This window comes from Suncus etruscus, chromosome 1 (assembly GCF_024139225.1).
Source record: "Suncus etruscus isolate mSunEtr1 chromosome 1, mSunEtr1.pri.cur, whole genome shotgun sequence".
NCBI lineage: Eukaryota > Metazoa > Chordata > Mammalia > Eulipotyphla > Soricidae > Suncus > Suncus etruscus.
Genome location: NC_064848.1, coordinates 73,462,473 through 73,485,293, shown reverse-complemented (window position 1 = coordinate 73,485,293; position 22,821 = coordinate 73,462,473). Strand labels below are relative to the sequence as shown.

At 35.9% G+C, this 22,821-nt stretch overlaps 1 protein-coding gene across 1 annotated transcript in view; it reads right to left on the bottom strand.

Moving 5' to 3' along the window:
• The window catches only part of PLPPR1 (phospholipid phosphatase related 1), a 257,000-nt gene that overhangs the window by 76,657 nt on the left and 157,522 nt on the right, over positions 1-22,821 (bottom strand). Inside the window, exon 2 of the mRNA XM_049773255.1 lies at positions 14,411-14,518. Within this exon, the coding sequence (XP_049629212.1) occupies positions 14,411-14,473 (63 nt within the window). The 5' untranslated portion in view covers positions 14,474-14,518. The remainder of the gene's footprint in view (positions 1-14,410; positions 14,519-22,821) is intronic.

Genomic DNA, 22,821 nt, shown 5'->3' with positions numbered 1-22,821 from the left:
AATCATCCCCATTTCACTAGTCAAATTTGGGAGCTATTTTATACATATTTTTTACTTGAAAAGTATTCATGTCTTTGTTTAGATGAGAATTCAGACTGATCTTGTATTATCTTACTCAAACAAGGCCAGTCACAGGCCAGTGTCTTCTGATATTGTCTGAGAAAAATAACATCAAGGCCTCAGTAGAACATAAAGACCTCATTGATGGTACAAGGCCAGCTCCAGGTGCCAAATATGCTGACTGTTTCTCACTATCTTAAGGAACCTGTATCTTTTTGACCAGATGGAGACTTGTAAAATCTCCAGTTCTGTCAACTGTTACTTTCTGCAGCAGCAATATATGAATTCTGAAATTTACTAGGGTTCATGAGACCAAAATTATAAGCACAGCGGTAGGGCATTTGCCTTGCACACAGACGACCTGAGACGGACAGGGGTTATCCCTGCCATCCCATATGGTCCCCCAAGCATATGGGAGCAATTTATGAGCACAGAGCTGGGAGTAACTCTTGAGCACCCCTGGTGTGCCCCAAAACAAAACAAAACAAAACAAAAGAATAAAGATCTTTTCAACTCCCAGTGCAACGATAAGAAAACATAGGGCTGAAGAGATAGTACAGTGGGTAAAGAACTTGCTTTGTATACAGTCAACCCAGGTTCAACTTCTGGTACTACATATAGTTCCCTGAGCACTTCCAGCAGTGATTCCTGAGCACAGAGCTAGGAGTAATCACTCAATGAGTACTTCCAGATGTGTTCCCATCTCCCCCCCCCAAAAAAAAAAAAACAGAAAAGAAAATTGTTCTAAATTCTAGATTTTAAGTGCCTCTATATTTTTACAAATAAAATTGACCAATAGAAATGTGTAATTTTTTTGTACTCTTATTATTCCTGGATGGTCAAATTTGAAAGAAAACTGGCAGCTATGAGTTCTCTTATAGTCAATGCCTGTTACAAAGAGCAAGTACTAGGGACTAAAGCCTTAGCACAGCAGGTAAGATGTTTGCCTTGCACTCAATCTGGTTTTATCCCTGGCATCCCATATGATTCTCAGAGCTTACAGGAGTGATTTCTGATTGCAGAGTCAGGAGTAACTCCTGAGTACCTCCAAGTATAGCCCAAAACCAAAACCAATAATTAACCAAAAAAAAAAAAAACCCACCCACAAAAACCCCACAAAGAACAAGTATTCCCCCTTTATCCCCTCAACCCCCCAAAAAGCATGCAAGAGTAAGTACCCCTTGGAGATAGCATCTTAGAGTAGGACTGGGTTGTGATATTCATACCCATCTTTCCTGACCTAAGCACACATTTTCCCCCTCACACAAATTCTACAGAGCTGAGTATTGCCAACATTATGTATTCAGAGACCTCTAATCTCCTGTGTTCTTCCCCACACATGCCATCTGAAAATTCCCATAAAGTGCTAAGGAATTGCCACCATTTGCATTAATGTCTGTGAGCTCATACAACTCATATCTCATTACCTCAAAACTAATTGTACTATATTTGATTCCAGCACTAGCCACCGTTTATGGTATAAGCAAAGCATGGTAGATGATCACAACTTAAATTATCACATGTATACATGGCATATAGTTTTAAAGTTATAAAAATCCACCTCTGAAGAAAACATAAATAGTATTAAAACTAGTTCATAAGTAGACATTTGACCCATGAGTTCATGAGTCCACCATTGTATGGGTCCACCTATATTCGAATTTTATATAAACAAATGATATAAACTAAATATGATTTATTCTTAATTTATTTTTTGTTCCTATGATTATCTAAGTAATGTCCTTTTTCAAATTGAATTTATGATATGATAAAGTATACACTAATATAATACAGGATATTTAATAATTTACTATTTATGTTATCACTGTGCATGCAGAAGTTAAGCTTTGGGGAGTCAGATATCACAAGTGGATTTTTGGCTGTGTGGGTGGATTGCCATTCCCATCTTTTGCATTGTGCAATGGTCAATATTACTTCCAGGAGAAACTGCTCATTTTTACATCTATAGCTTTGTAATTCCTGGGCTTATGCTTAATTTAAAAGTCACTGCACAATCTAACTGTCTATAGGAATCAGTGTTAACCTTGGAGACATAGCAAATAATTAGATTAGCAAGGCTGTGATCCAGAAGATATCAGTATTCAATTAAAAAAAAACTGGTACTGGTGAAGTGATCAACATTTGCAGAAACTCCTTAAAGGGACTATCTGTGAAGCTGAAAAATAGACAAATCTGGTATAGTAACATTCCTCAACATTCATTTAATGTGGAAATCAGTACTGTGAGTAGCAAGAAAATTGAACTGTCAACTGTTCAAAACATGCTGCCTATTTTAACCTAAGTGTTCTAGACAATGGAGAGAAAATTGTATAAAGAAAAGGAGTCCAGGTCATTTGGTTGAAGAAAGACTGATGGACTGAATGCAAAACAAAACAAAACAAAACAAAACAAAACAAAACAAAAAACAACTAAGACAGGACAAGAAGCAGATGTTTCATGTTCTCTATGATTATTATAAAGATTAATTTTGTTTATAACTTATCTATGCTTAAATATTTAATACAATACAAAGGAAGATTCATAGAGGGAAATGATTGCCTTTCAAACACTGTGTACCTCATTCCTTTGCTTATCTGTTTAGTTTCTGAGAAAGCTTTATAAAGAAACTCAAGATAACAGTTGCTTCAATGGAATCCAAAATACTCAAGCTGGGACCGGAGAGATAGCATAGAGGTAAGGCATTTGCCTTTCATGCAGAAGGACGGTGGTTCAAATCCCGGCATCCCATATGGTCCCCCATGCCTGATAAGGGCGATTTCTTAGCATAGAGCCAGGAGTAACCCCTGAGTGCTGTCGGATGTGACCCAAAATCAAAAAAAAAAAAAAAAAAACCAAAAAAAAACCAAAACAAACAAACAAACAAAAAACAAAACAAGACAAAACAAAAAAAACCCTAAAAAACAAAATACTCAAGTTTCTCAAACTTTCATTTATGTGAGAATAACTTTGAAAGCTTGCTAAATATTTATTATAGGGTTCCTCCATTAATATAGTGGTTTATTATATCTAAAGTAGGAGCTGTTGACTTGAAGATTTAACTAACTTCTCTTTTTTGTGGGGCAGAGCATGGGGTTATACCTGGCTGTATGTACTCAGGGCTTACTCCTGACTCTGTACTCAGAGATTACTCCTAGTGGGCTCAGGGATTAAACCCAGGTTGACTGTATAGAGGTAAATGACCTATCTGTTGTATTTTTTGCTATAGCCCCATTACTAGTTCTAAGGTGATATTAATGTACCACACAGGTTGGTATAATTTTTTCAGAACACTGCAGGTGTAATCCACAAATGTTAGTGACCAACTGACAAAAATAAGGCATGGAGAGCCTGAGAGATAGCACAGTGGTAGGGTGTTTGCCTTGCACACAGCTGACCCAGGACAGGCCTGGGTTTGATTCCGGCATCCAATGTGGTCTCCTGAGCCTGCCAGGTATGACTTTTGAGTGCAGAGCCAGGAACAACCTCTAAGTGCCACCAAGTGTGGCCAAAAAAACAAACAAAAAAGGCCAACAACAACAAAAATAAGGCATGTAAAGAAGGAATAGACTAACCAAGTTGAATGTTTCTCTTTTACTGACTGACAAAGGGGTAAAATTTCTCTTTTGTTTGTTTGTTTTTGGGCCATACCTGGAGGCACTCAGGGGTTACTCCTGGCTCTGCACTCAAAAATCGCTCCTTGCTTGTGGGACCATTTGGGATGCTGGGGATTGAACCTGCATCCATCCTGGGTCAGATGCATGCAAAGCAAATGTCCTACTGCTGTGTTACCACTCCGACCCCAGGGGTGGGATTTCTAAAGAGAGTGCTCATCATTGTTAAGCAGGTGAGGCATCAGATTATAGTTTGCAAGTAATAAGAAATTGGATTAATCATTTAGTAAATAACTACAAAGAACTTATTAAAATTTTTCTATAACAATTTCTGGCTGCTTTGAAAGGGATACTTAATAAAATTATTTTCATAAATGTCTCAATTTATTATACCCCAAGGGTCTTATACTTCAGTGACTTGGCAAAACTAATCTGAACTAACAATGGACACACATTTACTGAGAATAAGTAAATTTTCCAGTAGAAAGAAACTTAATCATTTGGAACAAATGAAAGTTGAGGTATAAAGATCAAATAATAGCTGTAATGTTTACAGAGAGATGCATAAATTGAGTAAAATGCAAAGCTAATTGTGCCGACAAAGAAAATTGTCAAACCTAAGTGAAAATTCCACTGCTATGACCACCAAGAAATTCTCAATCATTCACAGGGGCTCAGGGTCCAGAGATGGTCTCTGTACAGGTTGTCTTCTAAGGATGCAGGAGTAAGAACCATACCTTTTAAGAGCCCATCGACCTTTCCTGTGTAGTCAAGAAAAGATGATGTCTTACTCATTTCTATCTATTCATGAAATGCTCAGGAAATAATATCTCTTTAAATATCCTAAACTTTTTTCACCAGATGTGTTCAAATATCATGGCCTTCAGGGTCCATATAAATGAGAAAGACATATGTGAAATAATGGGGAACAGGTGTTAAGGGGATTTAGCTACATTGGTGGTGTTAATGAAGGACAGAACTAAATATTCAAACCATAGAGTCAACAACATTGGAATCAAGAGACCACTGTAGATTCCTTGTGCAGTTCTGAGTTATTGGAAGAAACAAAACCTCCAGGTATTGGTCTGATAACTGCAAGGAAATTTTAATTAGCCCATCTGAAGTTGGACATTCACCAGTTTAACAAGAAAATCTGAGTGTCATTATTGAGAACTTAATGTTCACTTCCAAGCCTTTTTAGAAAGATAACTGGTTGGCAAAATACCCAAGTATGAATCCACTCTTTGCCCACTCTCCATTTTGAGGTTTTCTGTAATATATTAAAGAACCTCTAAAATTTGCTGTGACAAAAATGTACCTAACAAAAATGTACCTAAATAGTGTGCAGAAAGCAGCAAACTTGGAGACAGCGCAGGCTGGAGAATAGAGCAAATGAAGTCTTAGATTAATGTGTTAGAGATAAATCATCCTCTTGAGAATCACTAAATAAAAGCTGTACTCAGCCTTTCCAGAAAATTAATCAGGTGAAATTATGGGCCTTGAAATTACATGTTTATTGCGTATATGCAGCTAAGCCAGGCCCACTGATTTCCTTTCCTTAATCCAGATATTAGCAACTAATCCACAATCCAGACATTCACAGATAATCTTTTGTTATATTTGCAAAGTTCTAAATTAAAAAAAAAAGACAAGCAAAAAAGATAAACAGATAGGCAGTTTGGGTAATTTAAGTCTATTAACTTCATTTCTTGTGAACAGAGTTGAGCTCCTTTAAACCTTTGGGTACCATAAACTAGAATCTCACCTTTGCCAGAATCCCAGAGGAAACATGATGCCCCATCACTATTGTACCATCTTCCATCAGTTGAGATTCCTTTTGAGGATTTCTATCTTATAATCACAAGTAAGATTGTGTATAGTTCCTAAACTGAGCCTCTTTGATTATGCAAAACTTACTTCCATTGACCCCTCTGTATCATGATTTACCAAGCTGTTCATAATACAGATGTTTCAGAAATTAAATGTTCAAACACCAACCCCACCACCAGTAACAATTTTCCTCTACCAGTGCCCCTAGTTTCCCACCCACTATCCAAGCCTACAGCCTTGCAGGCACAAATTTACTTCATGTTGTTTATTGTAATACAAAGGCAAATAAAATATAAACACTTAGATTGATAAGGGTGACTCTGTAAGAATCATTTTATTTCTCAATGGCATTAATAAAGTTATTGTTTAAAGATTACTGGGCTGTGATTGAGCCTTCCGTGTTACTATGTAGGCTCACTAAGCTTGGTGGTCTTCTATGCAACTTTTCCACCAAATTTGCTGTGATCCTACTGAGATGACACTATTATAAAATACTGAAGTGCACAGCTGTCCAACGACTATAAATATGACACAAATTTGGTAGGTTGGCAATTTGATAAGTCTGTCTGTAACTGATGGTTTGGGCTGTGGGCTGCTGCCTGGTCAGGCAGAAAGGGGAACCTTTCCCACGCTGATCCTCATCACAAGAAGGTACCAGTTTTCAGCCCAGACCAGACTACCTGAGAAGTCAGCAGTATCATTTTTTTGAAGCTGATTAGAGTAACTTGGACATTTTTCTGCAGAAAGATGGTGGATGTTTGCATGGGCGTTGGGTTTTCTGGTGGTGGGAAGGGGGTGTGTGGAGGGACTTGGCCCATTCTTATTCTGATAATGCCTCAGTGATTTTAGCCCATAGTCTGGTCCCATCTTAGGGCATTAAACAAAACAAAGAAAAATCTTCAAGCCTAAAGCCAGGAAGATCAGTCCATAGCAAGAATCTTGTGACAAAAAGTCAGGATTATAGATAGGGTAGAGAAGGGTTCACTATGATAGTAATATTGGAACTGATCATTCTGCAAAAAAAACTGGGTACTGAAAAGGGATAAAATGACATAAAAGGTCCCCCTTCATTAACAACAGTACAAACCACAGTGTCAAAAAGGGAAAGGAAGGCGGGAGGGAGGAGTGGAGAGGAGAGAGAGAGAGAGAAGTGATATACCTGTCCAGAGGCAGGTAGTGGAGAAGAGGGAAGGAATATTGGGGACACTGGTGACAGAAAGCATGCACTGTTGAAAGGAGGTGTATATTGTTTTACTGAAACTCAACTACGAACACTTTTGTAATCACAGTGCCTTAATAAAAGAATTATTCTTAAAAAATTAAAAAGCTCCTTATTGGACTCTTTATGGAAGAATTTATAGAATTCTTTACATAAAAATCCAAATATGGCATCATTTCAGGGCTTGAAATGCCTTTTGGCATTTTGGCATAGGGCTCAAAACAAAGAAAAATTCAAGAAAGAAATAGGGGGAAGGAATTGAAGACACCAATTGGTGAGAACATAGGTCACTCATTGTTTATTGTTTTTAACATTATGATGATTTATTGGTTAATATACATGAACATCAAAATCATAACAGCCAACAGATTGTAAACATGTGGCCCAAACAAAAATATTTTTTAAAATGAGTTTGCTGAGGAGATATGGTAGCAAGCAAAGTGAATTTTGGTTCATTGGTGGAGACAAGCTAACACTGATAGTGGATTTAGAAATGGAACATTGAACATCCAAAACTCTTTTTTATAAAGTGCTATAAAATTTTAAAAAGAATAACAAAGAGAAAGTTCAATAAATATATATTTAGGAACTACTCATTAAGTAAAACATCCGATTAAACATTTTTGAGATTAAGGGTAAACATCTCTAATTTACTAGGTATTTTCCTGTAGATGACAAAACATCGCATTACCCTTAAGTAATTTCTGTTTAAAAGCACCCAATTTCTGGGGCCGGAGAGATAGCATGGAGCCTTGCATCCAGAAGGACGGTGGTTCAAATCCCTGCATCCCATATGGTCCCCCAATCCTTCCAAGAGCGATTTCTGAGAGTAGAGCCAGGAGTAACACCTGAGCGCAGCCGGCTGTGACCCAAAAACCGTATATATATATATATATATACCCAATTTCTGATATTTATGGGACATCTTTGGAAAATTAGAGTTTTCAAATATATACAAGCTTGCCAGGAGCGATTTCTGAGCATAGAGCCAGGAGTAACCCCTGAGCGCTGCCAGGCAGGTGTGACCCAAAAACAAAAACAAAAACAAATTTCTCAGAGGCCAGAGCAATAGCACAGCGGTAGGGTGTTTGCCTTACATGTAGCTGACCTGGGACAGACCCAGGTTCAATTCCCAGCATCCCACATGGTCTCCCGAGCCTGCCAGGAGTGATTTCTGAGCACAGAGCCAAAAGTAACCCCTGAGTGCCAACAGGTGTAGCCCAAAAACAAAAACACAAAAAACTAAAAAAGGAGTCAGCCCTGAGTACTGCCAGATGTATCCCAAAAACCAATAAATAAATAAATAAAATAATTTCTCAAAATAACAACCATTTGTTATGGCTTTGAAAATCATATGGGGATACATACAATTTTCAATCAATTATCTTCTTTGAATCAAATTTCTGAAGAGAAGGGAAATCTATATTTCTTCAGTAGATTTTAAAGAATCCTAAGAAACCTTCATAATAATTGTTATGCATATTAAAGTTTTGGGATCATTGCATGAAGACTTGGGTGGTAGTGAAAGATAACTTCCAAGAAGAAAACAAACATTGAACAACTAAACTTCCCTCTAGATAATAGAGTTTTACAAGCATTAATGACTCCATTCTTTCTTCAACACTAATTTAATTTTAATGATAATAACTGCCTTGTGAAATTGAAGAACTATAGGAAACATGAGTGTCTTCAAGGTCACAAAACCAGCATTGCTCTTATTAAAATAAAATCCACAAGAGACAGTAGAATGAGCTAGCTGAAATACTTCAAACACATGCACATGAACAAACATGCCTACCTGCATACACATACATATAAACCAAGATATCTCTCTAAAGGCAAAAACTAACCAGTTTTTCAAGTCTCCTATAAAATTAAATATTACTCACTTTATTATTTTTTTCCTAGATAGTTTTGAATAATACAGTCACAGGTCACAGTTGGTCACAGTACCTGCATTTCACTTGTTATTTAAAAAAAACTTTCAAGGTTGAATTTGACTCAGAAATGTCTGCTTGTCCTTTTATCTTAAAAAGAAAAAATTGTTTCCTAATATAAAGGTCCTTGCAGAAGCTAGTAAGGTTTATTAAACACATTAAATATTTCTAGGACCTTGAAGACATAGCCTACAGTGGAGCAGGTTTCGAGGGAGATGAACCCAAACACATAACAAAAGGATCAATCTTTGCCTTCTCTTTTTCAATACATGTGGGCAGCAGCTGCAAAATACTCATAAACTTGACTAGAACACAAAATCAGAGCTAACATACTCCACAACCTCAGCCAAGCATCAGTCAAGCTTAGCTATTCTATTAAAGGACCCCAGTGGGAAGGTTAAATCCAGGAATGATTAAAGATAGTTTGATATAAAATATTAATCTTCCTTCTCTGACATCTCCTTTACAATTTAATTTTCATTCCTCTCTTGAAACACTTTACTGCCATCGTCACAGTAAAGTTTTCACAGGGGTTGGTATGTAGGTGAGCTCTGCAAATTCCTAATGAATTCAATGTTGATTGTTACTATACCTTATGCACCTTTCTAGCTCTGATAACATATAGATAACATATAGAATAAAATCTTTCATTTTTTAGAAAATGGTGCCAACACATAAAACAAAATCAATAAAAATAAAAACAAAAATCCTGTAAGTTTGTAAGCTTTTGTTTATATCAAGTGAGAGGTTCTCTTTACTAATATAATCTTATAAGCCTGCTGAGTTTATGGAGATAAATGGGATATCAAGAGAAAATTGTAGCACATAACGAAGCAACCAGGATGTTGTTCCAAATGACATTTATTGCTACAGACTACTTAATCATGTCAGTCTCAAGAGCAGAAACAATTTAACAATTTTATTCCTCAAATTCCTTTCTCTGATCTGATCCCGCACTGAAAATATATCGTTAATTCTATGTAGGAAAGATCATTTCTTTTCAAGGGGAATATAATTTGAAAAAGACATCGTATAAATGACATAAAATATTATTATTGGAGCAGAAAATACACTCTAGAATAAATAAATACATATACATGTTACAGAAATGGATATTTACTATTTATGTAAAAGTCCATATTTCCTATGAACATGAGCCACATGTTCATGTTCTGAAATATTTCATAATATATTTGTGCACGAACCTTAAAGAAACCGTATATTTAACCTCTATGTTTCAATGAACAGAAAATGAAGTCTAAAATCCAAGTGATTTCTGCTAGACTACATGGTTGGTAGGTCACACACAAAAAAATGAAAATGAAAAGCTGGACTCTATGGCTCCTTGTCAATATTAATTTTAAAAGATCACTGTCTTTTTTTCTCCTCGGGTCTATATTAATGTCCCAAATATTTTTGTTTGAAAATCATGAAAAATGGGGTTAAAGAGATACTACAGTTGCCTTGCACTTGGCTAACCCAAGTTTGATTCCTGGCTCTTCCCCCAAAGCCACATGAGTCATGTCCATGCACTCCTGGGTATGGTTCCCAAACAAACAAAAGCATAAAAAGTACCTTTACTGCTCCATCTGCAGCATATCTTGAGTATGGAGACATGCTACTAGTGCAATGAAGTTAGAAGAAACCTATCTTGCTTCATTTGGCATGCTCCCCAAATCATTCTACTCTGTCTGAGCTAATGCTATTGAAAACATATGAGTGAAACATGTGAGTAAAATAGAAAGTGAATGAAATATAAAGTGAGTAAAATAAATGATTTAAAGTCTAAGGGCCACTTGGTAGTTCATATAGTTCTTGGAAAATTCATGGAATTCTTGCAATACATATTTATTGAGCATAATGGCAGAGATTTTGTTTGTGTCCTGACTATAGTTCCTTGCCACTTTCTTTTTCTTACCAAACATTTACCTTTTTAGGGGCTCTCTAAGATACAGGAGGGAGTAAATTGGCTGAATGGGTGAAGACAGTGTGGAGGGAATTAAACTGGCTAAAGTGTCCAGGAACAGAGCCCTTCAAATTAAACCTTGGAGAATAGTGCAGCTTCCATAAGATAAATATTCCAGCCAATATTCTTGGCCCCTCAGTTGAGATAATCCTGCAGTATATCTAGGCCATTTCCGAAAAACTTCAACATGTTAAAGATGGAAAAATGCAGAGACAAGTTAATTTGTCCAAAACTTTTATTTTATAGCTACTCTGTTGTAAGAATCCTCAACAAAATTACTATTATTGAATTCAATGCACAAAAATGAGAATAAAAAGATGGTCTCCTGCAGGTTAATTTTTCACCCATTTCTCCTCTCCATCTGGCTTTTCTTTGCTTTTGTGCATGCATGTGTGCGTGCGTGCGTGCGTGCGTGTGTGTGTGTGTGTGTGTGTGTGTGTGTGTGTGTGTGTGTTCGTTGCTCTACTAGAACCAGATTGGCAGACAGCTGAAAGCTGTTGATGAGAAATAAATATTGTTGGTTGTGGATCTTCCTGGAATTCTTGTGATTGTGCATTTCCTTCTCTTGTTGGTGATGAGAAGGTTTATATTGCAAGTCCTTAAAAATCACCTTATTCTCTTTTCAGGTATTTTCTATTTAAGAGGATAGGGTTAGCAATGCAAGGTACATTTAAGGATTAGCTGCACTGTGAGAAAATTTTCTGAAATGAACATTCACAGTTTGATTTCTGAAACCATGTCTTGCTCGATACAGGTACTTCATTCTATCCTGCTATTCTCACTGTTAACTGGCACTTCCTTTCAAACTATTACTTTCCTATTATGTGTACTTGATGTAAAAACCTTATTCTTTCTATAGTGATCTCTTGACTTCTGGCTTTGGTTTGATACAGTTATAATGATTATCTGGGGCACTGCCCTTCGGACTTGTTATCACCATGAGTTCTATCATGTTGTATGCCACTTTGCCAGACAGTTTCTCTATCACCAGTCTTCTGGGCAGGTCTCAGTCAAGTTCCTTCTATTTCAATAGCTTTTGAATGATAGAAGTTGATGAGGTATCCAATTCCATGGATAAACAAAATATTCTTTAGTCAAAATCCTATGCTCACAAAATTAAAATCACCAAGAAATAACATACTATTATTTTCCTATGCATACAATATATATCTCATTAATATATATGGTTTTCAAGGATGATATAAAACCTTGGATATATGAAACACATGGTAAAAATCCAGATTACAGAAGTCTCACTAATAGTATGTAAAGGGAGGAAAACCATAATGCATTTGGAGCACTTGGGGAAAATACAGATATTGCACAAGTGTACTGTAAATGAATGCATTCATGAAACAATGATAGAATGAAAATCTTGATTAAAACATCTACAATGCCTTTTATCTTTTTTTCTAATTGAGATAAAACTGGTTTACAAGAGAGTAAAATTTTATTTTAGAGATATGTTATCACATCACGCCAACTAACAATATTTTCCTATGTCATCTCAGTTCTAAAATTAGAGGAGTTTAAAGACTTTGCTGTTATTAGACTTTGTTTCTTCTCTTTGTTTCTTTATAAACCAAATAAAAGTGAGTTATCTGGTGCTTGTGTTTCTTTTTCTGACATCCCTGTTATAATTTATGGAATCATGGACGTTGGTAATAAGCGTTTGATGAATGAAATAAATGAAAATAATGAGAACATTTTTGGGGGGGCCACACCCGGTGACGCCTAGGGCTTACTCCTGGATATGCGCTCAGAAGTCGCTCCTGGCTTGGGGGACCATATGGGACACCGGGGGATCGAACTGAGGTCCGTCTTAGGCTAGTGCTGGCAAGGCAGACACCTTACCTTTAGCGCCACTGCGCCGGCCCCAGTGAGAACATTTTTTAAATTCACCTGCTCACCTCTCAATTTCTACTTTATTCCACTTCACTTATCTTTTGTTTCTTTTTTCAGTTAAGTTAGAGAGAAGTCATTGATCTATAATAAACTTCCATGCAAAAGAAGAAAGACAGTACAGCAAGGAAAATAATAAACTATATTTCCTCTCCCAGACTTTTAGACTTATTTTTATTTTGATTCAGGGCTAGGCAGAAAAAGACTGATTTATGTCTCTTGTTGCCTGCTCTATCAGTCAAGCTCATCATTTCACACATTAGAAGGTTGAAATTTTTCAGAGATATAGCTCCCAGCCATAAATTAAACCTTCTTGCTTTGAGGTTTGGTTTCTGTTTGGTTTTTTTAAGAAATTTTAAAATAAAAGTCATACTGGGAGGATAAAGATGACTACAAATGATTTATTTCCAGATTTCCTCCAGCTATCTTTAAATCTCCATATTTCTTGTAACAAATGAGAAAGGATTTTAACATTGAAAAAACATAATGCTATATATAACCTTATACCCTTTCCTGCATGCACAGCAGGAGAAAAGATTTCATTTCCTTCATTATAATGTCAATATAAACAACAGTAACTAGAATCCAAAATATACTGTTGTCTGGAGTCATCCTTAGCCTTTCAAGTTCAAAGAAGAATATTAAGGACATGTGTTTATGTTGCAAAAATAAATCCTATTTGCCCTTCTAGAGATATAGTCTAGTTTGGGTCTATGTGTATTTGATTCAACCTAACATACTATTTCTTCCTGATCCTGAGAGATAAACACACTCACAAATATCACCAGAAAATATTGAACATCAAAAAATATTTGTTCATCCAAACTACTAAGGCGTGCCTAGAAAGTAACATTCAAGATCAGACAAACACACACATATAATCTGCTAAAAATTAGAATGCTCAAAATTATCCAATGGACTCTATGAGCAAAGTTATGTTATCAGATAAAAGATATAAATACTAGTTGTATTGATTCATATGTGTCATATGATTCATGTGTGTTTAAAAAGCACACTAAAAGAGAATTTTTCTACATGTCTGTCTGTCTTCACATGGATCAACATGCATCTTCCTGCCATCCCTACTCAAATAGACACTAACTTAAGAACATCTGACAGTTGACCCTTGGATGTAGAGACCATTCAAGAAGCTACCCAGAAAGGAAACACAACACTTTTATGAGATAAGTTTTATGTTTTCATATTTAAAACCAGACCTTGAGGATAAAGAAAACAATTTAAAAGATGTCTTATATCTTTGAAAATGCAGAAATTATGTTTTTAAGAAATCAATCTCTTTTTTCTTATGTAATCAGAATCAGGTTTTGTGGGCTCTTTCTATTTTTAATTTTGCCTTTTTTGTGATTGTTTCATAGAGAGAAAACCAAAGTGGGATATTTATTTATCCAAAAAATTCTGGAAAATCTATTTGTTGTATACACTGGAAACAATTAAAAATCATTACCAAAAGAAATTACATATTATACAAGTTCTTCAAAGTCCACTAAAGAAATGCATTTAGTCAAAATAGTAAGTTCTAAGAATCTTTTTCTTTAAGTTCCAAAGCAAAAAAAAAAAAAAAAAAAAAAAACAAAAAACACCACCTAGCACTATTTGTAAACTTTTAAGTTTACTGAGTTCCTGAAACATGACAAAGATTTTGAAAACTGATTGTATTTAATTGCTATGTTCATAATACACACAAATCACCAATGAAAATAAAATAAGTAATGTAATTATTTTGTACTCTATAATATTTATAAATATCTTTCTTTTATGACTTCTAAGAAATATTTCACATTTATTAGCTCTTCTCCATATTGGTCATATAACAAAGTCTTATTTGATTTAATCTATAAAGATAAATAAAAAAAAGTACACATACCTCAACGAATATAAAACATGGGATGATGGAATAACTTCGCTGAGTATTGTTTCCTACAGCCATTTCTTACACCGTGTAGTAAGGCTGTACCATCTAAAACTGTTCAGGCTGAAAAAGAAATAATAACAAGGTGTAAGAACAGTATTTTGAAACACCTCACTTACTTACATAAAAATTATCAGCTCCGGGGTACAGGATTCAAACAAATGTAAACTAGAGATCTATGACATTGTCAAGTCAGACTAGAAATCATTACAGGAAAAGATGATATACTCTAGGTTTGAACAGGCAGAGACAAAAAGACCAGGTGTGCACATAAGCACAATGCAATGCATAGAATTCTACTTGTCTGGTGCTACGTACATGGTCAAGAAAGTTACTCTCTTCTCAAGAAACAGTTCTTTTTTTTGGGGGGGGGTAATTTTTGGGTCACACCCTGTGGCACTCAGGGATTACTCTTTGCTCTGCACTTAGATATCGCTCCTGGCAGGCTTTGGGGACCATAAGGAATATCCGGGATAGAACCCGGGTCTGTCCCAGGTCGGCCGCATACAAGGCAAACACTTTACCACTGTGCTATGGCTCTGGCCCCAAGAAATAGTTCTTATTACAAAATACTTGCTATTGTTCAGCCTGCATGTATCTCCTCTGTGTATGGTCTAAATTGTAACCCACATACTGCTGTTTCTTGCCTTTCTCTTTAGAATTGACCTCTAGTAAACTCCAACTTCCTTTCCTCATCATACTGTCTTGCTGCCTTGATGACACAGATACTATCGTGAATTAATACTGCACTGATCCATCTACTGAGATCATTAATCCTACTGTTGTATGAAAACCAAATACGAAAGCTTGTCATAATATACTCTTTTAACTTATATAATGAAGTTCCTAGGTAATAGTAGATTTTATTTATTTATTTAGTTAGTTAGTTAGTTTTTGTTTTTGGTCACACATGGCAACACTCAGTAATCACTCGTGGCTATGCACTCAGGAATCACTCCTGGCAGGCACAGTGATACTGGGAATCGAACCACTGCCAGTCCTGGGTTGTGCGAGGCAAATGCCCTACTGCTGTGTTATCACTTCAGCGCAATAGCAGATATATAAACCTTTTATTAGAACATGTCTTTATATTTAAAGAAAAATATAATTTTATAAAATACAATATTAGAAAATCTATTAATTTTAAGTACTTAAAAACACCAAAATAATGAGTCCAGACATTTATCAAGCTTCCAGATCAGATTATAAAGAGTGTTGTATCATATACATTTTATTCTCTGTCAAAAGCAATAGTGAACATCTGAATATAAACTTCAAGGATCTTTTCTAGATAGTTTATTATTTTTCAATTCCTCTGTGTCTGTGTCATTTTCTCCTAAAGTTCTTGTGGATTATAGTATGAATAGCCAACTGTACTTTCCTTAAAAGCCATGAATTAATATTAATATTTGAACTCAATTTCAACTTCACTTCATTTACTTCATTCTGATTCTTTTTTCAGGTACAAAATTTTAACTTTTCAGTTAACTTATATTTAGTATACCTTAAGAAATATACAATTTTTTTTCTTTTTAATTGTGTTTGGGTTGCTCCTTGATGTTCAGGGGCCACTTCCAGTCAGACTAGGCAACTTGATGTTCTGCTTGGTGATGTGGTACACTACTGAAAGCATTCAGGCATCACTAGAGCCAGCACTGATGCTCAGGGTCACACCAGTGTGCCCAAACTCATCAGGGTGCTCAAAAGCCACCAGAGCTACCTCTTGCAGTGATGGGATGGGGAGGCATGTGGGCCTGGGCTAACTGCATGCCAGGTATGTGCTCTACCACTCCAAGTTATCTCCAGGCCCCTCGTTAACATTTTCCCTCACTAATATTTTAATCATTTTTATTAGTCATTCTAAAGGCTGTTAAATGGTTTTTTAACTTGGCTTTCGTTTCACAATAACAAATAATGTTGAATATCTTTTCACATGTTTATTATTCTCTTTGATAAGATCTACCCAAATCTTCTGACTTTGTTTTTGTTTTATTTGGGGAGTTTGTTTTAGGGGCTACAACTAATATTGTCTAGGGCTAAAGATCAAACCTGCTTTAGCAGTGGCTAAGGCAAGCATCCTCTTCACTCCAGCCCCGACTTCATTGTTGCTTTAAACTGGGTTATCTTATTTTCAAGGACTAAGGGTTATTTGTATATTTAGGATACAAGTATTATCAAATAAGTATTTTGCCTTGAAATTAGTCTCACCATTGATTTCTTTGGGTTTATTCTATATGAGTATTAAATCTGTGGGTTTATGTTGCATTCTTCCTTCTAAAGTTGAAGAAATTACCAGTCATTAATAGTAGAATAATTTTGAACCACTCTCCTCTTCTGGAACTAAGAAGGCATGAATAGTAGATCCTTTAGTTAGTCTCCCTCAAGTCCTAAACTCTTAATTTTTTTGGTATATTTTTATATTCAGAGTTAGTCTTTTATATTCTTCTACTCTCAAATCCACTTTTTCTTGTCATCTCCATTATTCTGTAAAGCTAAATTTATCCATTGAGGGTTTTAGTTGTTTTTCAAATTTCTGTTGTTGTATTTTAGTTGAATTGATTATTTTTTGTTTGTTTATTTTAAGGCTACACACACCCCTAGTGCTACTCAGGGATTACTCCTGGCTCTACACTCAAGATCACTCTTGGCAATGCGTGGGGAACCATATGTAAAATGGTAAAATCTGGGTCAACTGTGCTCAGAACAAGTACCCTACCATATCTTTCCAGCCTTATATTTCTTACTTTAAAGTCCCTATTTACTTTTCCCTTATGATATTTGTACTTCTTTGTTAATGCTACTTTTTTTGTTTGATGTAAACATGTTATCAGTTATTGAATTTTTAATAATTCTTAACACTTCCTATCAAATAACTAACACCTATGTAATTTTAATACTGGTTTCTATAAATGATCTTTTTCTATTTAGTTTAAAACCTTCATAGTTCTTGGTATAAAAACTTTTTTTATGTGAAGGTAGAAATCTAAGTTGTCAGTTGTTGACTATTGATCACACCTTTGCTGCCCAAGGGCCCACTTTTCTGAGCAGTAGAATTCAAGTTGTCTTCCACTGAAATTACCCTGGAAAGGAGAGAAAATATCTCTTTACTGTTTTCTCCATGGCTCCACTGACACTTTGGAATTGTAGCCTTATTATTTTTGATTGGTGATAAAACTCTAAACAATCCAGCCAGGCCTCCTCATATCACTGCAGTAAGGAGGGAATAGGATTGTATTGTTACTACCTGGTAGAGAAGAGACTTCAGGCTTCATATTTCCCCCGTGACATGATAAGAAAAGACTATTCATTACTGTCTAGCATGAGAAAAGGTCCTGAGTCCCTCTGAGGTCTCTGACAAGACTTTGCCAGAAATCTAGGAGAACTTCCTTACAGCCCCGCAGGGGGAAATATCAGAGCCTGCAGTTTTTTCTGTGGTATCAGGTTAGAGTAAAGAGTTATTTTCTAAGGTTTCTGCCCAGTTAGGCTTCTCTCTTTTTGGTCCTTTGGCAAGGCTTTTATGGGGCTATTTTATTAGTAAGTTTTCGTGTTTGTGACCTGTAAGCTTCTCTAAGAGCCAGAGATATGCTGCATAAAGGAAATTGTAAGAACTCACTACTATTTTGTTTCTTTTGTTCTAAGATCCCTTGTCAGTCTTTCTTTTCTACCTCTTAGAGTTGTTTACATTGATTTTATATGTGTATAAGATAATTAGCTGTTTTTAGTGGGGGGATAGGGGAAAATGTATCTTTTTCCATCCTCCTAGAGGTAGAAGTCACAGAATAACAGAGGCTGCAGAGACCAAGACTCTCATATAGTCCAGCCTTGTTGTATTTTCATAAATACAGCAAATTAAAAAGATTTTAAATTTTAAATGAAAAAATTTTGGTAACCAGGATTTCAAAGTTCAAGGTCAAATTAGCTCATTCATTCAGGAATATCTGTTTCATTAATTTATTCCAAGTATTCTATTAGGAAGAACTGGAAACAACAAGCAAATCAAATACATTGTACACAGGATGACATTTATCAAAATTAGACCGAAATAAGTATAACTATGAATTCCAGGAACAAATACAAAATTAAGAATGACAAGACCATGACCAACATAAATGATCAATTCTAACTCTAGGGTCAGGGAACTCTGGGGAGGAACTCCCAGAAGTGCTCAGGCTTTTTATTCTTGGCTCGGCACTCAGGGATCACATCTGGTGGGTTCAGGGGACCATATGGAATCGAACCAAGCAAGGCAAGCACCCTACCCTCTATACTATTACTCTGGCCCATGGCCTGAACCATTTGAATTTTAAATTCCTTAAAATGAAAATACCTTAAATTCTTTAAAAATCATAAAGAATTAAAAAAAGAATTTTGTGGGAACAAATATTTTTAAAATGTTATTAGATTCATTTTTACACCAACTTAGTTATAAAACATGAATTTTAAATTTCTTGTTTTGGTTTTTGGGTCATGCCAGCAGTGCTCAGGGGTTTCTCCTGGCTCTACGCTCAGAAATCGCTCCTGGAAGGCTTGGGGGACCCATATGGGATCCCGGGAGTTGAACCACCGTCCTTCTGCATGCAAGGCAAATACCTTACCTCCATACTATCTCTCCGGCCCTGAATTTTAAATTTCTAACAGGCATCTCATGTGGTACTTAGAAGGTGCTAGGGTCCCATCAGTGATTCTCACCAACCTAGGCAGAGATTCAAAGTCAAGAGCACAATGATGTGATGCTCTTCGGGCCCTGTGATGCCAAAATACCAGGACCACACCGATGGTATTGGGACCTCTAGGGCCACAGAGGCAATGCTCAGAGGTTTTGAAAGACATTCCATGTAATTCTTGGCAAGCCAGTTGGTGTGAGGACTCAAACTCAGGCCAATTACAGGTAGCTATTGTCAAGTATCCATGATATTGCCATACTATAGCCTGGCCCTTATTAATTTTTAAAAATAAAGAATAGGTTCCCAAAGACAAATTGCTTAAAGTCCACAAAGGTATTATTTGGAAGTTTATGGAAAGGTTTTTTTAGAGGAGATGATTACTTAAGTTGATTAAAATAAAGGTAGGTGTTAGAGAAAGGTATCAGAGTATTTTAGGTACGAGAAGAGCAAATATGTCATTCCAAAATAGGAATCATCATAATGTGAGTGAAAAGCTTTTAATAAACAGTACCAGTTTCAAATGTATAAAAACCAAAGACAAACTATAAGCACTATCAAAATCTATTTATGCACATGGATTATTTTAAGCACAGACGTTAAGGAAATAAAACAGAAAATTGACGATTTTCACATCAGACAGGAACATAGAGAAAAGGGGGAAAATGCTAAAGAATAGTTCTAATTCCTAGCAATTCACTCAGAGAGCTCTTCATTTTAAGCTGAAAATTATATTATAAACCAGAATTGCTCAAGGAATGATTGATTTAATGTCCTCTAACATATTGCTACATAACTGAATTTTCCACATAATTGCATCTTGTTTATGAGGAATATAACAATTCCTACTTAACCTAAAACAAGTGAAAAATAATCACTGATTACAATATTATCTGTTTTAGTGATACTTAAAATGCCTGGCAATGGAGCCTGGTCATTAGCGGGGTGGAAAAAAAATCTCTTTCATTTTTAAGTTTTGCAAACTTGGAAGCAGCTGACAAGCTAGACAAGCAGCAAAAAGTGAAACTACTCTTATAGTAATACAGGAGTAATCTTTACTCAATAAGCATTTCTCTGCAGACTTGAGGTGGGTTTATTTTGTTTTGTTTTGGTTTGGGGGCCACAACCAGCTGTACTCAGGGCTTACTCCTGGTTCTGGGCTCAACACCAGACTCCTGCTGGTGCTAACTGGACTGCCCATGTGTGGTGCTAAGGATTTCAAAATAGGTCAGCTGTGTCAAAATCAAGTACCTAAACTGCTGTACTATCTCTCAAGCCCTACTGATGTATACCTAGAGCTACCAAGGGTAGCTAGAAAGTTATAATCATTCCAAGAAGTCTAGAATCTATGAATTTAGCAGCATTACATCTAGCTGTTTATAGCGAGACTATTTTTAGCTGATTTTATTTAAAAGTCCAGTCTGAGTTCCTTCTAAGTTGAGATGATAATATATAGCATATTTCACTAAATATAAACTCTGAAACTTTAGGAACCCCGAGATGGCTCAATGACAGAAATACTGCCTGATGAGACTAAGACCTCACCTTCAAGCCTTCATATTTCCTACAGGCACAGCATATGGCTGTCGTGACTCTTCTGTTTGGGACCCCCCCCCCCCCATCTCAGAAACAGAGGGTAAGTCTCTGCTATACCACAGCTAAAGAGTGAGGTTCCCAGCATGCACATGTCCAAGCATGATGATTAAAAGTCCGTAATCCCTGTGAGTATTGTATCATGTGTGCCAGTATATGTGCAGTATGTGCAAGTATATATGCCATTTCTAGTCATCACAACAACAAAGGGAGGGGAAAGAAGGTAGGGAACCAAAAACCAAATAAATAGGCAATAATGATACCATAAAAATTTTTTATACTTTTTTGAGTAAACCGCAAAGTCTGTACTCTGAATCCACATTAATTTGGAAAAGTATTTTACAAAAAAGGTACCCAAACTCTGCAAGACCAAGTGAATAGATATATAATTTTATATTTTTCCAACTAAAAATGTGAAATTCTTAGAATTTTATTAGTGGCCAGATTTAGTTTTCACGATGATATAATTCATTTGAAAATAATTTATAATAAGATTTTTAAAATCTAAAATTTTCTTTACAAAGAAATTGCAGGTGATTGTAACTTAGTGACTAAAAATTATTTCAAGTTATAAAACCCTTTTTATCTTGCCACAAAATTCAAGCTAGGTCAAATGTATCTTATTCTATGTGCTCATTCCAGATGAAAGTGGGCCTCCAAAAGTCTATGTGAAAAATATTCTTCCACAACTTTGACGTGGCTCTACATGGGCTTATTATTTCAGCCAAGTGAAAGTAACTGGAACGGGGTTTTCACATTTTACACAAAAGGAAAAGTCATATAACGTAATTAAGACAATGGTATTCAGGTCAGCAAACAAAGTAATAAAGGGCAGTAACCCTTGAAAGATGGAATTTAACAAAGGTGAGCCTGACCCTTGCCCCAGATTATTGCCTAAAGAATCTCCAAACTACAACATACAACAAAGAACCCAGAAAAGTTCTTTTCTTGAGTTAAGCATATAAGGCAGAATATTTTCATCACATGCAGGCCAAGCATTCCAGGTATCATAACTGGCACGGAGGCATGTTTATAGGGTACTATATTTGTTTTATGTTTTCTTTTAATTTATTTGTCTGTTACAGAAAACTGTGTATCTATATTATGCTATTCACTAGTGCTGGGAAAACATATGTGATTGGTAATCTTTTTGATCCAGGTCATATCAAAGGTGTCTCTGAATAGTGTTTATTTAGCATGATAAAATATTCCATAAATTACTCAATTTTGGGATGATTAAAATAATGTTGAAGGGTGATTAAAATGTTAAATTAAAGCAGTGATTCTCAATTATTTTCTGTCATGCCCCCCTAGGAAGAAGAAAACATTTTTGAGCCCCCAGCACGACTGTAAATAGTATCTTTTTTTTTATAATTTTTTATTTTTAATTATGAGAACAAAGATGCAAAGAAAGAGGACAAGGTAAAGTTACAGTGGAAGGACAATCACCCATAAACAGAATTCTCAGAAATCCCCTTGCTGATATCTGAACTTTGAACTTTCAGCCAAAGAACATTAAGAAAAATAAAACAGGGCTGGAGAGATAGCGTGGAGGGTAAGGCGTTTGCCTTACATGCAGAAGGTTATCAGTTCAAATCCCAGAGTCCCATATGGTCCCCCGAGCCTGCCAGGAGCGACTTCTGAGCATAGAGCCAGGAGTAATCCCTGAGTGATGCCGGGTGTGACCCAAAACAACAAACAAACAAAGAAAAACAAAAACAAAAAAAAAGAAAAAGAAAACAGAACCCATGTACAATTACTTTGTCCCAAAAGTCCCCCGATTGTAATACATAATATTTCTTAGCAGCACACAAAGCAATCTAAAGCCATAAAACTTATGTAACTCCTTAAACATTGAAGGCAAAGTACTTTTTTACATTTCCATGCACATTGCATATTAGTTTAAGTTAACCTCAAAAGTTTAAGTGGGTTGTTCTTCTTAAGGATTAGAGTAAAGGAGCACAGTAAAAATGATGTTAGAGGGGCAATTATTGTTTGCATAGGCCCACCAAAATATGAGGGGCCTGGAAAGGAAAAGCCTTGGACTAAATACAAGGAGACATTACCCCTGAAGTTTCCTGGCATAAGACCAACTCTAGGCTCCAGGCAAAC